The following is a 15,141-nucleotide window of genomic DNA, read 5'->3' on the forward strand; positions in this document are numbered from 1 at the left end:
TGGATATCATACTAGACACACAGCAAACTTGCAAAATGTAGTCCAGTGTGTTGGCAGTCTGAACCTTTCACTCAAACTTGCAAAACATCAAGAAGAGAAAGCATTTACAGATAATAGAGAACTTCAGGTTTAAATTTGTGAAGTGGAAGTTGATGCCCAGTCTCTTTGAAGGTTTATTTGAATCATTCAACATCATTTGTTTTTTTCTTAGGAACTTTTCACATAGAAGTTATACACGTCTTTGCTGAAACTAGGTTTTTACCCATTTGAACTATTTTTCATTGAGAGAGAATTTCAGGTTTGTTTGCTTCTGAATTTTACTCTGAGTTTCTTAATCAATTAAAAGCACTTTTACATTTCATAATCATTATATCAATCTTTTAATCATTGTTTCTTCTGATTATTAGAATGAGGTTACTGTCTATGTGGGACCAGTTACTATTTTTTTTTAGTCAGTAGGTCCAGTAGGCAATGATACTTGCTAATCTCTCACATGATTCTCCTCAGTGTGCTTTTTATTAGTCTTCACCTTTTTTTTTAGTCCTATAGGTAGAAAAGATTGTCATCTAAACAAGTTATATCTGGCATGTGCCTCCAGGAAAGGGGAGGAAAGGAATCAGTTCCTTAACTTGCTAGTTTTGTAAGGGCCTAAGACGCCTGAGTCTCCTGATCGCCAGGAAGCCTAATTGCTCACAGGGCAACTTGGCACACTGCCATTTCCCCACCGGGCTGTCCACTGGCGCTTGTGAATAGAACAGGAATGTCTTTACTTTTCTACTCAGTTGTCATTGATTGCTGTTTGAGGAAACAGGTTAACATTTTTCTCAAAATGATAGTAATTTACATCAAGATGAAATCAAACGTCATAACATCTATGTAATAAGTAGTGGAGTTAGTTTAGTACTTTAAAAATTCACATTAAATACAGTTCATTACTTCTTACTCTAAAATATTCATTTTGTATAATTCCACCTTAACTATTCTAGACAGATGTTTTAGATTTGCGGAAACACTTGAAAGTAAATTATGAGGTGGCTTTTTGTACTTTTACAAACAAAATTTATTATAAATATGAGTTAAGGGACCAATGGAAATCACAGATCTTACAAGCAGAATGTGTGTGTGTGTGTTGGGGGGTGGTAGTTAGTCCAGCTGCTTTGAAAACTTGTTTTTGAGAATACCAGAGATGCTCGCATTTAATCTTTAATATAACTAGAGGTGTGTGTTGGGTTTTCACCTCTGTCTGGACTTGTAACAAGCACTTTGTGTGTTCCCATTGTCATGCTTTATGTCGAGGCCCCATAACTAACAGGAAACAGTGAGGGTCATGAGATTTTCACTTCTTTTCTTCCCAATCCCCTTCAGAGTTCCACCTGTCTTTAAAGAATATACAGGATTATAGCTTTTTGAATTTCTGATATTTATTCACTTGTTCTAATATTAGAATATATCCTTGTTTTATTTTTATTTCAGGCAGACATACTCAAAGACTACTTTATTACTTTGATGTTCAGAGTTTTGGTAGGAAATTATTTTCAAATCCTGACTTAATCCTGCACTGGCTAGGTAACCCTGAACATATTATATAACCTCTCTGAACTTAAGGTTTCTCAGCTACAAATAAGGGCTGTGGTGTTGGGATGATTAAAACAAATGTATGTTGCCCTGGGCAGTATGGTTCAGTTGGTTGAGCATCATCCCATGTACTGAGAGGTTGCAGGTTTGATTCCTGGTCAGGGCACAGGCCCAGGTTGCAGACTTTATCCCCAGTAGGAGGTTTGCAGGAGGAAGCTGATTGATGTTTCTCTCATTGATGTTTCTCTCTCTCTTTCCTTCTCCCTTCCTCTCTCTTTAAAATCAATAAAAACATATTTAAAAATATATGCATATATATCAAATGTCTGGCATATGGTAACAGCTTAGTAAATGGTAGCTGAAAGGTGCAAGGCCTTGAAAACTGGTAATATAAAAGTACCTACTAGTATGCTTTTCTTTGTAATCTCATGAAATTGGGGAGTTTTAGCTACATATACTAGTAACTATTGGTTATACATTTATATCTTTGAGTTGATAAAGATCCAAGAGCATGGGCTTTGGAGTCATGTGAGTTTCTGCTCTGCAGCCTAACTATGAAGCTTGGAAAGTTAGCTTCTTTGTGCCTCAGGTTTCTTGTGTATAAATTGAAGGTGAAAATAGTATATTTTATAGAGCTATTGCAAGGCTGGAGTAAAATCAGTACATGTGGAGTAAAACTCAACTATGATTATTTCATAGAAAAGGAAAAGTCATAAAGCCAGAAAATTTGGTGGATTCAGCCTTAATTAATGGATGTCTCTCTCATACACTCCTAAATACTTCCCATTACCTTTCTTTCCAGTCCCCTTCAGAGCTCCACATCTACTTAAAATGTATTTAGGATTATATTGCAGTTAGAATTCTGCTTTGTATTCATTACCTGCATGGAACTGTGATGTCCTTGCAGTAAGAATCTTTGTATGTCTCTTAATCAAATGTATCTGCTGATTTTGTCACTTGCTCTTCATAAGTCTTGCCTTAGTTTTTTAGCAGTTCTTGATTGTAAAAATATTTTTTAAAGGCTTTATTTTTCTACTGAACTTTTTTTAAAAAAGTAATTGGGTCTCCTTTTGCTTCTACTGGACTTTTAAAATAAGCAATTATTTACTTAGTGGTCAAATGATTTATATAAAAAGTATTTTATAGTGATTTTTGGGGGATCTTAAATTCCTCATTTCCCCCATCTATTTTTCAGTGGTTTATAATCTAGTGGTAAGCCATCAAACAGCCTTAGATATATTACCAACTTGTGTACATAAAGGCTGTCTTTAACCTCTCCTTATTTTGAGAATTTACTATTAAGATTTAAGGTGATGGAATGACTATACTTTTTAATTTGCTATACCTTAAGAATTACTCATGCATGTGAAAAGTCTAAATTTGTGTGTATGTATGTATATATATATGTGTGTGTGTGTGTGTGTGTGTGTGCGTGTGTGTGTGTGTATATTGATGTTTTTATTGATTTTTAGAGAGAGGAAGGGAGAGGGATAGAGAGATAGAAACATCGATGAGAAAGAAACATGTGCCCTGACTGGGAATTGAATCAGTGACCTCTTGGTTCATGGGTCGACACTCAACCACTGAGCCACACTGGCCAGGCCAAATTTGTATATGTTTGCATAAAGTTTTCTCATATCAACTGTACATACAAAAATTCTGTTTCATTTTTATTCTAGGATAAAACATAAATATCAAATGTAAGGGAAATGTACATTTATTTATTTTAGAGCCCACTTAATAGCAAATCATAATTTACCTGGAATATCAGGGTCTTGGGAAAAGCTATACCTCATTTATAGCATGAGAAGTTCTGCAACTGTGTGCTGGAGATTCTGCAGTTGTTTCTTTTGTGTACTTAGCACTCCCTCCTCCCCAAAGTCCATAAAACATACATATACAGTTTATATGTGTATATAACTTTTTAATGTAAGAAATAGAACTTTATGAGCATCCCAGAAGCTGGGAGTATACCCTCTTCCCTTCCCTGTCACAATCCTTTCCCTATCCTGTAGAGGTAACCACTGTGCTAACTTTTTGTGGTAATTTCTTTAGTTTTAAAAAATATTTTATCACCTTTTTAAGTTTAATTTTTAAGGTTTAAATATACTTTTATACAATAAAACATATGTACATATGTTAAAAGTCTGAAAGGACTGCAATAGCATTTATAACAATAGCACTTTTTTCCCTATCTAACATCCCCATCCCAATCCTTGGGAGCAATCCTTTTAGTTATTTTAGCCTTATTTTCTTTAATTTCTAAATAACATTTGTACACAGATATCTGTAATAGACATGTAGAATTCTAAATAAGGCATATGTACATATCTATATTTAAAGACATGATCTAATGATATCTTACTGTGAAACATAAGGACTTAGCTCTATAATCTCATTTCTTCCCTAATAAACTTTCCTTCTCTTCATCTTCTTAGTATAGTTTTTCATGGTATTTGCTGAAATTATTATGCACATTTTCATTATTATGATGACATATTGTCGATACCTGATTCATGTCATGTTCTATGCTTAAATTTCCTTTTTAGACATAATTTTATTTTTCTGGAATTAGTAGTTGCCTCATTTCCCCCCTTAATTAAAAAAAATGTTATCAGTTGTCTAAATTCTCTGACAGATCTATAAAATACTCCTTGAAACAGTCACATATACTCTCTTGGATCCACTTTTTTTTCCTTTATTTTAAAATATGTTTTTATTGATTTTTTTAGCGAAAGGAAGAGAAGGAGGGAGAGAAGGAGAGTAGGAGGAAGGGAGGAGAAGAGAGTGAGAAAGAGAAAGAGAGAAACATTGATCAGTTGCTTCCAGCATGCACCTGGGACTGAACCTGAAACCTGGGTATGTGCCCTGACTGGGAATTGAACCAGCAACCTTTTGGTGCACGGGACAATGCTCAACCAACTGAGCCATACCAGCCAGGGCTTGGAAACTTTTTTTCTGGGAAACGTTCTTTCTGGACCTCCAGCTCAGCTACTGTGTCAGTGTGTCACTATACGTTCAATCAGAGAAGCAGAGCACTAGGGCGTGTGTGTGTGTGTGTACAGCATATATATGTGTCTGTCTATATGTGTGTAGGGGACATGTGTGGCAGTATGTAATAAGGGATTTATTACAGGGATTTTACCTTACACAAGTAGGAGTTGATTAAATAAATCTGTAAGCTGTTTTCATGTCATGATGCTGGAGGTTGAAGTCCATGGGCCCAGCTGTTGTCCCATGACAGTGAAGTGAGCCAGCAGATAGTAACATGTGTGATCTACAAGAGCTCCTACCTCAACTTGAGTGTGAAAAACAAAATGGCTGCTGCTTCACTTGTGCCCTCCTACTCATGTATGAAAATATTTCGTGCCCCATCTCACCAGAAACATGTGAGGAAGGGAATCCTGGGAAATGTAGTTTAGGTTAGGCCAAGAGTAACACATTACAGAGCTACCATAGATGGCCATGAGAAGGTTCTTCTTAGAAGTATGATCCATAGGAGTAACTGACGGATGGCCCCAACTGCTCTCTGAAATCCATCACCACCGCTAGTGCAAGACCATGCCTTCCACCAGCCATTGAGGGAGTACAGCAGGGGTCATAAACCAGGCTTATTCCTGGGGACTCTGGAATCCTGACAGGCAGCTTGGGCTTCAGGAGTCCCTGAGAGCCTTGCCCAACGTTTGCTGGAACTGCACTGCAGTCTAACATGGTCCACCCAGCCTTCCTTCCTTCCCTGTCTCCTTCCCCTGGGCTCAGCCCTGCATCACTGTCTGACAGCTTTTCCAGCCTTCCCTGGCTCCCTCCCCTTTTCAGTCAAAGACGTTTGCCCTTATAAATACCTGGTACATCTATTCATGTCTTGGTGTCTGTTTCTCAGAGGACCTGGACTAACAGCTGTCTTCTTAAGATACCCCTTCAACATCATCCTGGGAGTTTCCTTCACCTTCTCTTTGGTTGATCTCTTGTTTTCTAGATCCCAGGTCGTCATCTTTTTTGATTTATTTCCTATTTTGGTGGAATGCATACTCCACATGGGAGGTAAAATTGTTGAAGCCTTGCATGACTGAAAACTTAATTTTAATCTCACCCTTGAGGACGATTTGGCTGGGTATGGAATTCTAGTTTGGAAGTAATTTTTTATCAATTTTAAGCACATTCTCCATTGCCTCATAGTTTTCAGTGTAAATGTTAAGGAGCACTTGATTTTTGATGCTTTGCATGTGACCTATTGTTCTTTGTAGAAGCATTTATAATCTCTTTATCCTTGATGTTTAGAAATTTCACGAGCTATACCATAGTTGTGTGTGTGTGTGTGTGTGTGCGCGCGTGTGCGCGCGCGCACATGTGATGTTTCCGTCATTGTGCTGGGTGCTCAGTGAATCCCATCAGTGAGGAGACACTTGTCTTTCAGTTCTGGGAGGTGCTCTTAGGTTCTTTCATATTTTTCTTCTCTGTTCTCTCTTCTGAGTTCACATTTATTAGCTGTGGTACCTCCTTTATCGAGTTACCAGATTTCTTATTTTCTATCTCTTGTTTTCTTATTTTTTCAAGCAATTCATTTCATTTCAGTTAATTAAAAAATTGTTTTGCAGATACACACAACAGATGACCCATTTTTAATGAAATACAGTTAATATCTCTTTGCCATCTCTAATCTTTGGAATATTTTCAGAATCAGTTTTCTTCATAGTGTAAATTTATTTTTGCATTATTGCAGATTATATGACTGAAATTAGATGAAAGACCACTCAAGACAAGACTGAAGAGGCAAGCAGGGATGAGCATTAACTCCAGGGCTGTGCTGTTCCCTTGCTGGTACCTTCAGAAGTTGCCTCTTTCCCTGGCCAGTTTTACTAAGTGGTTAGAGCATCTGCCTGGAGACTTAATGGTTGCAGGTTCGATTCCCAGTCAAGGGCACAGAACCTGGGTTGTAGGTTCGATCCCTTGCCCAGGTTGGGGCATGTTCGGGGAGGGAAGCAATCAATGTGTCTCTCTCACACCGATGTTTCTCTCTCTTTCTCTCCTCCTCCCTCCCTCCCTTCCACTCTCTAAAAATGAATGGAAAAAATATCCTCGGGTGAGGATTTAAAAAAAAAAAAGTTGCCTCTTAAAAAGGAGATATAAAATTTTAAATCACCAGCATATATCCACTTGAGGTACCTGAAGTCATCGGTCTGGATACAATTATATAGGACAATTTCAAGTATTCTATTGCCTTAGCATTAATAAGTCTTAACTTCTCAATCTTTAAATTTATGTCTTTACTGAATTACCAGTTATTTTCTGTCATTTACAAAATTCTCTTATCTTTAGTAAACGATGTTATATATTTTTGTACACAAAACTGTTTAAACTACAATATTATATAAAGTTTTAAAAGCCTTAAAAATTTCAAATACAAATAGATATTGGTCAGGCACATTATTAGATGAGGAAAATCCAGAATATAGTATTAAGCTGTATTAAAGAATTGATATGGCAAAGTGAGGAGTCACAGGTGACTTTGACAAGATTGGTTTCAACGGGGGCGCAAAATTCAGATTGGAATGGGATACAGACAACTAGCAGGTGAAAAATTAAAAAATAACTTTTCAAATGAGTGATTCTGTGGAGAAAGGAGCCAAAAGGGGGAGATGGCAGAAAGAACACGAGGAATAAAAAAATATATCTTAGTGGTGATGAGATTTTCATTTATTGAGGTTCAACCAGAAATGCAAGGGAAAAAAAGTTATTTTGGCAAAATTTTGCCTTTTGTTAATTTTTTGTTTAAAATATTTTTTGCATCAAATATCTTAATCTTTTAATCATTTTCAAAAATTTAAATTTATAGGTACATGAAGTTTTTAAAAAAATCTATGAAATAAGTTTAAATATGGCAGTATCAGAATAGTAACTTAAATAAAAAAAAGAAGAAGAACTTTATAGAGATGATTCTGAGAATTTCAAACTGGGCACAATAGAAGTGAAGTAGACACATGAATTGGTGTTTATGACTTCCAAGCAATATAGTTGATGGTGTAGCCATCTGAGAGGCATTAACAGCCATATATATATATATATATATATATATATATATATTCTTTGTAATATATAGTACTTTTAATGATTGAGATCAATAAACTTTATGATATGTTCAGAAGAAATAGTTAATTATTTGCATTTTATTGAATAATTTACTACATTCATAATTCTGAATATATCATGCCAAAAGTTATATATGTTATAAAATCTTAATACAGCTTTTTGTACACTGAAGTGTTTAAAATACTCTAAAAATAACATTATATCTGTCAGAAATAATGGTTAAATTTGTCAAAAACATTACATTATTAAGGAGCTGAATTTAGAATCTTGGTTTCACTTTTTGTTCATTATTGAGATTCATTATTATACATTTACCTGGAGAATAGATTATTTCAATCAGAAGTGCTTTCTCCCTCCTCTAAACTCCCATGTATATTCTATAATAATAAAAGCGTAATATGCTAACATCCTTCCAGACGACCTTCCAGACGAAGCCAGGACAGTGAGGAAAGCCCGGGTCCTGGGTGCCTGCTGGCAGCCAAAGGAAGCCCGGGTCCTGGGTGCCATCCGGTGCTGGCAGCCGGGGGAAGGAAGGCCTACTCTTGCACCAATTTATGCATCAGACCTCTAGTCTATTATAATAGTTTCCTATTTCTGCTATAACCAGTTACCACACACTTTAGTGGCTTAAAACAACACAAATTTATTACTGTACAGTCTGGAAGTGAGAAGTCCAAAATGGTTCCAGTGGATTAAAATCATGGTGTCAGCAAAATACATTCTTTTCTGGAGATTCTTTGGAAGAATTATTTCTTGCCTTTTCCAGCTTCTGGAGGCTGCCCACATTCTTTGGCTTGTGGTTATATCACTCCTGCCTGTACTTCTTCACATCTCTGTCTCTCTTCCTCTTTTAAAGACCCTTGTGATTACTTTGGGCCTACCCAGGTAATCCAGGATAATCTTTCCATCCCAAGATCTTTACCTTAATTACATCTGCAGAGTCCCTTTTGCTATGTTAACATATTCACAGGTTTGGGGGAATGATGTGGGCATCTGCCTACTACATCTTTCTTCTTTTAATCAGACTCATTGAATGTCAGAGCTGGAAGGGATATTGGATGATAACTTGTCCAATCCCTTTACTTTATGCATGAAGAAATTGAATGAAGCCATAGAGGATGTTTGTCTACTTCTAAGCTTTTTTTTTTAAGGTTTGGAATAGGCTTTGGATTCATGCTTTGTATGCTTTAACTGTACTTAGAACAATACCTTGAACATTTTAAGTGCTCAATAACTATTTGTGGCCTGAATGAATAAAAGGTTAGTGATAGAAACCAGGTATATCTGGTTTCTGATGCACTCATTTTGTGTTAGTTCTAGTGGAAGTTTATAAAATGTCACTGACTGAAATGCCATGGGCGTAGAGATTCAATTATTCTTACATTTTGTAGTTAAAAGCGGGAAGTCATTTAGTCTTGAACACCAACTACTTTCTTAACATCATTACAGTTCTCTTGCCCCATCTCTACCCACCCTCTTTCTTTAAAAAAAAAAAAAAAGCAAAGAAAGAATAAAGAAGGAAAGAGAAGAGAAAGAATGAAAAAGAATGAAAGAAGATAAAAGAAAAGGAAGAAAAAGGAAGATATCATGGCTTTTATTTAATTGTTTTTCTAGAGTAACTCACGGAACCCCGAGTTAGAGTTTTTGACACTCATTGTCATCTGACTGTCTTGATAAGATAAACCTATATATTTTGTGATGCATATATATAATTCATTTGTACCCTTTAATTAAGCAATTAAAAAAACAATATTTATGTTTTAGAAACTACTTTATACTTTAGGAAAACTTTTAGAAATGTTGGTTTACCTTTTGGCTTATGGTTTTCCTTTCCTTGTGAAGTAAGGACAGTTTGGACTTTTGTTTAAAATAAAATTTAAATTAAAAAAATTAATCTATCATTTCTTATTTAAAAACATTAAAAATCTAGATTTTAGATCATCATCAAGACTAGATAAATCACTTACTATTCCTAAGAAAGCAAGCTTTGTTTAATGCTTATTTAATAATTGATTTTCTCTTAATATTCTTATAACTTATATAGAATCTGATTGTTGTATGATTTTGGATGTATTAGGCATATTTCTTGAAATAAAATATATCAGAAGCATGTTAGATTATTTTCCTGTTTTTATCAACATGGTCTTCCATTGGATGTATACATTTATACATGTCTAATTCTAGCACTAAGACTCCCTACTAAGATGGTACATGTAATGTGTTTAGCACCTGTAGAAATAGACCATGGTAAAAGTGTCCAGTAACTGGTAATGGTTATTATACTGTCATTCTCTTGATGAGCAAGAGGTTAATTTTAACTCAGCTTTATTTTTTTTATTCTATTTTTAAAAAATTTGTAATTTTTCAATTATAGTTGACATACAATATTATATTAGTTTCAGGTATACAACATAGTGGCATTTATATAAGTTACATGATCACCTTGATAAGTCTAGTAGCCACCTGACACTATCCACAGATCAGTCAACTTTAGAATGTATTCATTATAATAAATTATATTCATTGGGTACAAACCTAATCTGACTTTTCTTTTCCTGGCAGCAACTTGAATTGGTGGAACCAAGTGGCTGGATTCATGTTCCCTTAACTGATAACCATAAGAAGCCAACTCGCACATTCATGATACAGATTGCTGTTCTAGCCAATCACCAAAACGGAAGAGACACCCACATGAGACAAATTAAAATATATACACCAGTGGAAGAGAGCTCCATTGGTAAATTTCCTAGATGTACAACTATTGATTTCATGATGTATCGTTCAATAAGGTGACCTGGAAACAGAAGTCATTAAACATATCTTTATTTTCTCTGGTCAGTAAATATATCTGGTATCTTTATTGAAAAATCCTCAGTTGTTTTACAATTTTTGTATGCTTTGAAAAGTATTTTATATTAGCTTTAAAAAAATAACATTTGGGTCATACTATCTTTATTTTCTTTAACGTATAATAACACTCACATATTTTATATCAAAAATGAATTTGAGCCCTGGCAGGTGTTGGAGCATTGTCCCACACACCAAAAGGCTGCAGGTTTGACTCCCTGTCAGGGCACATATCCAGTTGCAGGTGTGATCCCCAGTCCGGATGCCCGCAGGAGGCAGCCGATTGCTGTTTCTCTCTCACATCGATGTGTGTTTTTTTTCTCCCTTTCTCTCTTTCTTTCTCTCCCCCTTCCTCTCTCTAAAATCAATTAAAAAAATAAAAAATTTGAAGCCAATCATTAAATTTTTCCTCATTCCAAAAGAAAACCAGTTGAACTGAAAATTTTAGGATTTGCATAATTTTTTACTAACCAGGTGATTATTTTATATAATGATCATTCATTAGAGTAATAATTTTATTTCATGTTTGAGAACAAGCCTATGTTTTATCAATAGATACTATCTTTAATGAGCCAAAATTATTCCTTGTTTTTAAATCCAGAGGAAGCTTATTCTTTTAGTACTGGGCCTTTAAAAAAAACTGTGTCAAATAAGCTTAGCATAAAGTGTCTGATGAGAACCACTCTGATTAGGGAATATTGTCAATTGTATCATAATTACTTCCATGAGATGTAACCCTAGGGCTGTCTATATCCTGATACCATGTCAGAGATTGCCAGTATAATCTGCTGTTATCCTAATTCTAGTGCTGCTATACGAGTTAGTTTCAGATTTGTGTCTTGACACTAACACATTCCAAGGGATAAATATGTATCATGAAAATTTTTTTCATGTATGAAATTATTCTTGATATATAAAAAGATATTAGAGGGGGAAAAAAGATATTAGAGGAACTGCTTGGCCGGTGTGATTCAGTGGTTGAGCATCGACCTAAGAACCAGGAAGTCACGGTTTGATTCCCAGTCAGGGCACATGCCTGGGTTGAGTGCTCGATCCCAGTGTGGGACATGCACGAAGCAGCCAGATGGTGATGCTCATCATTGATGTTTCTATCTCTTTCTCCCTCTCCTCTGAAATCAATAAAAATATATTTAAAAAAAGAAGATACTAGAGGAGCTTAAATGTTTTCTGTCCAAGGTTTAAAATGAGTAGATTTTATTTTGCATACTGTTTTTCTATATCTATCACTTTTAGGGAGGGTGTTTAGCCACAGAACTTCTCCAGATTGGCTCTTGTTTGGGAAAAAATCCATAGTGGTTCTTACATTACTGGAGAGACTGAAGTCTTAAATATTAGGCTTGGAAAAACTTGGTACCCGAGGATTACAGAGATAATGCTTAACCTTATTATAAGGATTATTTAAAGTACAGATAGACTATGTGTTATAATAACAAAGCATAATTATCTAAAAGTGTTGCATTTCTCTTTTGAAAGTACAGATTATCTGACAAAGGATTTGTATTTAGAATAAAGAACTCTTACAACTCAACAGTAAGAAAACAATCCAATTAAAAGTGAACAAATGTTTTGAACAGTCACTTTACCACGGAATACATATGACTTGTAAATGAGCGTGTGAAAAGTGCTAAAGTTCATTGGGCATTAGTGAAATGCAAATTAAAACCATAATAAGATACTATTTCATAGCCTTTAAAATGGCTGCAATTAAAAAGACAATTGCGATGGTTAGCAAAGATAGGGAGGAACTGGACCTCACACTGCTGGTGAGGATATAATTAATGCATAACCACTTTGGAAAACAGTTTGGTAGTTTCTTAAACATGCACCTAATTATGGGACCCAGCCATTCCACTCCTAGTTATTTACCCAAAAGAAAAGAAAGCATATGTTTATATAAAGACTTGTATGTGAATATTCATAGTAGGTTTATTTGTAACATCTCAAAACTGAAAATAACACAGTTTTGATTAACAGGATAATAGAAATATTGTGGTATATCTATACAGTAGAATACTACTGAGCAATAAAAATGAATGAACAATTAATGCATGCAACAACATGGATAAATTTATTTCTTACTGTATAGGATTTGAGAATTAAAAACAGATTAAAAAGCCATTTTAACAGTTAATGAAACAACAAATTCACTGATTCATTTGTAATGAGTATACATTTTTTAGTATTAAATGGCATTTATAAGATTTGAATTTTTAAATGTTACATCTAATCTAAGTATAAAACTTTTAAATCAGTTTATTAGCTGAGGAAGTATTGTCACAAGAAACTGCATAAAACTGGAATTTTAAAACATAGTAGTTTATTGAACACTAATAGACAACTAATTTTTGTTGTTGTTAATCTTCAAGGATATTTTTTTCCATTGATTTTTTTAGAGAGAGTGGAAGGGAAAGAAGGAGTGGGGAGAGAGAGAGAAAAAAATCAATGTGAGAGAGACACATCGATGGGTTGCCTCCTGTGCACTCTCTGACCAGGCTGGGGGTCGAACCACTGATCCATACCGATCGGGCATAATAGACAACTCTTAAAAAAACATCAAACTAATAAATACTGGGTGTTGAATTAGATGTAATAAAGAAACTAAGATAAATCTCATGTGGACCTTGCTTTCTAGTTGTTTTCAGCCCTACTAGGGGAAATAATAGTCCTCTAAACAACCAAATGAGAAATTAGAGTGGTAATATCTTGAATTGCTGAATGGGAGTGTAGAGGAAAAGAGAATTGACTTCCTGTCCAGGAAATTAGAGGTAAAGCTAAATAGACATTGTGAAGGAGGTGGAATTTCGGAAAGAAAGACTTGAAATATCAGCTGGTTATTCACTTTTCATGCCTTTTCTTGAATCCAGACTATCATTGTTTATATCTAAATAACAACAGTTAATTTGAAACAGGTGATTTGTATGTTTGGTATCAAGTGATGTTTGGTACATTTACTCTTGTTTAAAAGGTTCCAACAATTAAAACATGGACAACTCTTGAAAAATAATTTTAGACATAATGCCTTCTGTTCTTCTAGCCATTATGACTACTAATTTAGCACAGATTAATACACTACAGCATAAATTTAATGAGTATAAATTTTTATGACTTACCCAGGCGAGGTGGCTCATTTGGTTAGAGTGTTGTCTCTTACACCAAAAGGTTGTGGGTTTGATCCCAGTTAGGGCTCACATAGCAGGTAACAGATCAATGTCTCCCTCTCTCAAATCAAGAAAATCATATCCTCAGGAGAGGATTAAAAAACAACAACAAATAAAATATGACTCAAATACAAATATTTGATGTTTCTAGTATTTTAGAAAATTGTTACTATATAAACTTCTTAATAAAATGGCTTATGTATTATTTTTTATTGAATTATTGGTAATTGGTTTATTTAATTAGGTACCTTTTTAAAATGATAAAATTTGCAAAATTTGCATTGTGGTCTGCCATTTAGTCACATCTGTTTCTGTGCAGTGCTGTCCAGAAAGCCCTAGAGAGAGGAAGATGATGAAGAAGAAATCCTTGAGGATTAGTTTATTAATTATCCATGATAATGATTTATTATATCAGCACAAATCCAAAGGCTAATTAATTAGATCTTCCCCAACTATAAATCTAAGAAAAAGTCTATAATCAATGGCCAACTGAAAAGTTAAAATTATTTTTTAGTACTATTATCTAGACCAATTTTAGGAGAGTTCTACCTGCTTATGAAACCTTTTTCTAAGTGAATTCTTCTTTCAGAAATTGGTATTTCACATCATGTGTAATTGTAGCCCTAGCGTTTACCATGGCAGTCTTTTTACTAGTAAGTACTGCATTTGTGGCTGTCAGCTTCCCATTGATGCAGTTCTGTGATCACCCTAAGATGTTCTTCCACTAGGCATTTGCTTTTCCAATGTTGAGAGCAAATTACGATTCTCCTCCTGTGGTCCTGGAAATAATTCCCCAAACTGTTTTTATAGACTTTATTCTGAGACTAGCTCTCCTCTTTACCCTGGCATTGATCAGTAGTTGGCCATCCAGATTTTAACAGATCATTTCCTGTTGTTACTACGGCAGTATCAAAATACTGATCGCTCACCAAGAAGCAAATTATCCAAAAGTCTGAAGCAGAGAGTTCAGCCAGCTGTTTGTTTTCAACTGTTAACATTTATAAGAATCACATGTTAGATGGATATGAAGACAAATGAAATCGAGGGTAGCCTCAATAAAAGGAGATTGAATGACAATGCTCCATCCAACTATTGTTATACTCAGGTGTTTACCAAAGACAAAGCAAAGGAATTTTACTATTTTAAGATAGTGCATATTTTTTTTAAGGCAGCATTCAGTGACTACTAGGATGCTACTTCTCATTAATTTTCTTTTATTTTTTTTTTAAGTTAACCAAACTGTTAAAAAAAAGTGATTTTTTTTTTCTTGAAATTGTCAGTTGTTTAACTGGTGTAATTTTTACTCCTCTCATATTTTCATACTCAGTAACCTCAAGTCCTGCAGATTCCACATTAATTATCACTTTTGGTTTCACCCAATTCACATCATTCTAGGCCAATTACAGGAAACTCCCAGATGGACCCTTGGTCTTTATTTTAAAATAAAGGTATA

The 15,141-nt window shown here is 34.7% G+C and overlaps 1 protein-coding gene across 2 annotated transcripts in view; it reads left to right on the plus strand.

Annotated features, from left to right (window-relative positions):
• The window catches only part of ANAPC10 (anaphase promoting complex subunit 10), a 52,875-nt gene extending 38,970 nt beyond the window's left edge, over positions 1 to 13,905 (plus strand). The window contains exons 5-6 of one of the 2 annotated variants that reach the window (XR_009453030.1): positions 212 to 298; positions 10,225 to 10,350. Coding sequence is in view for 1 of the 2 variants with exons in the window: in XM_059697929.1 (XP_059553912.1) it covers positions 10,225 to 10,455 (231 nt within the window). In the remaining variant the exon portion in view is untranslated. Of the gene's footprint in view, positions 1 to 211; positions 299 to 10,224 lie in introns of both variants that reach the window. The other variant, XM_059697929.1, reaches the window with a different exon arrangement.
• The last annotated feature ends 1,236 nt before the right edge of the window (positions 13,906 to 15,141 follow it).

The sequence above is a fragment of the Myotis daubentonii genome, chromosome 5 (genome assembly GCF_963259705.1).
Source record: "Myotis daubentonii chromosome 5, mMyoDau2.1, whole genome shotgun sequence".
Taxonomy (NCBI): domain Eukaryota; kingdom Metazoa; phylum Chordata; class Mammalia; order Chiroptera; family Vespertilionidae; genus Myotis; species Myotis daubentonii.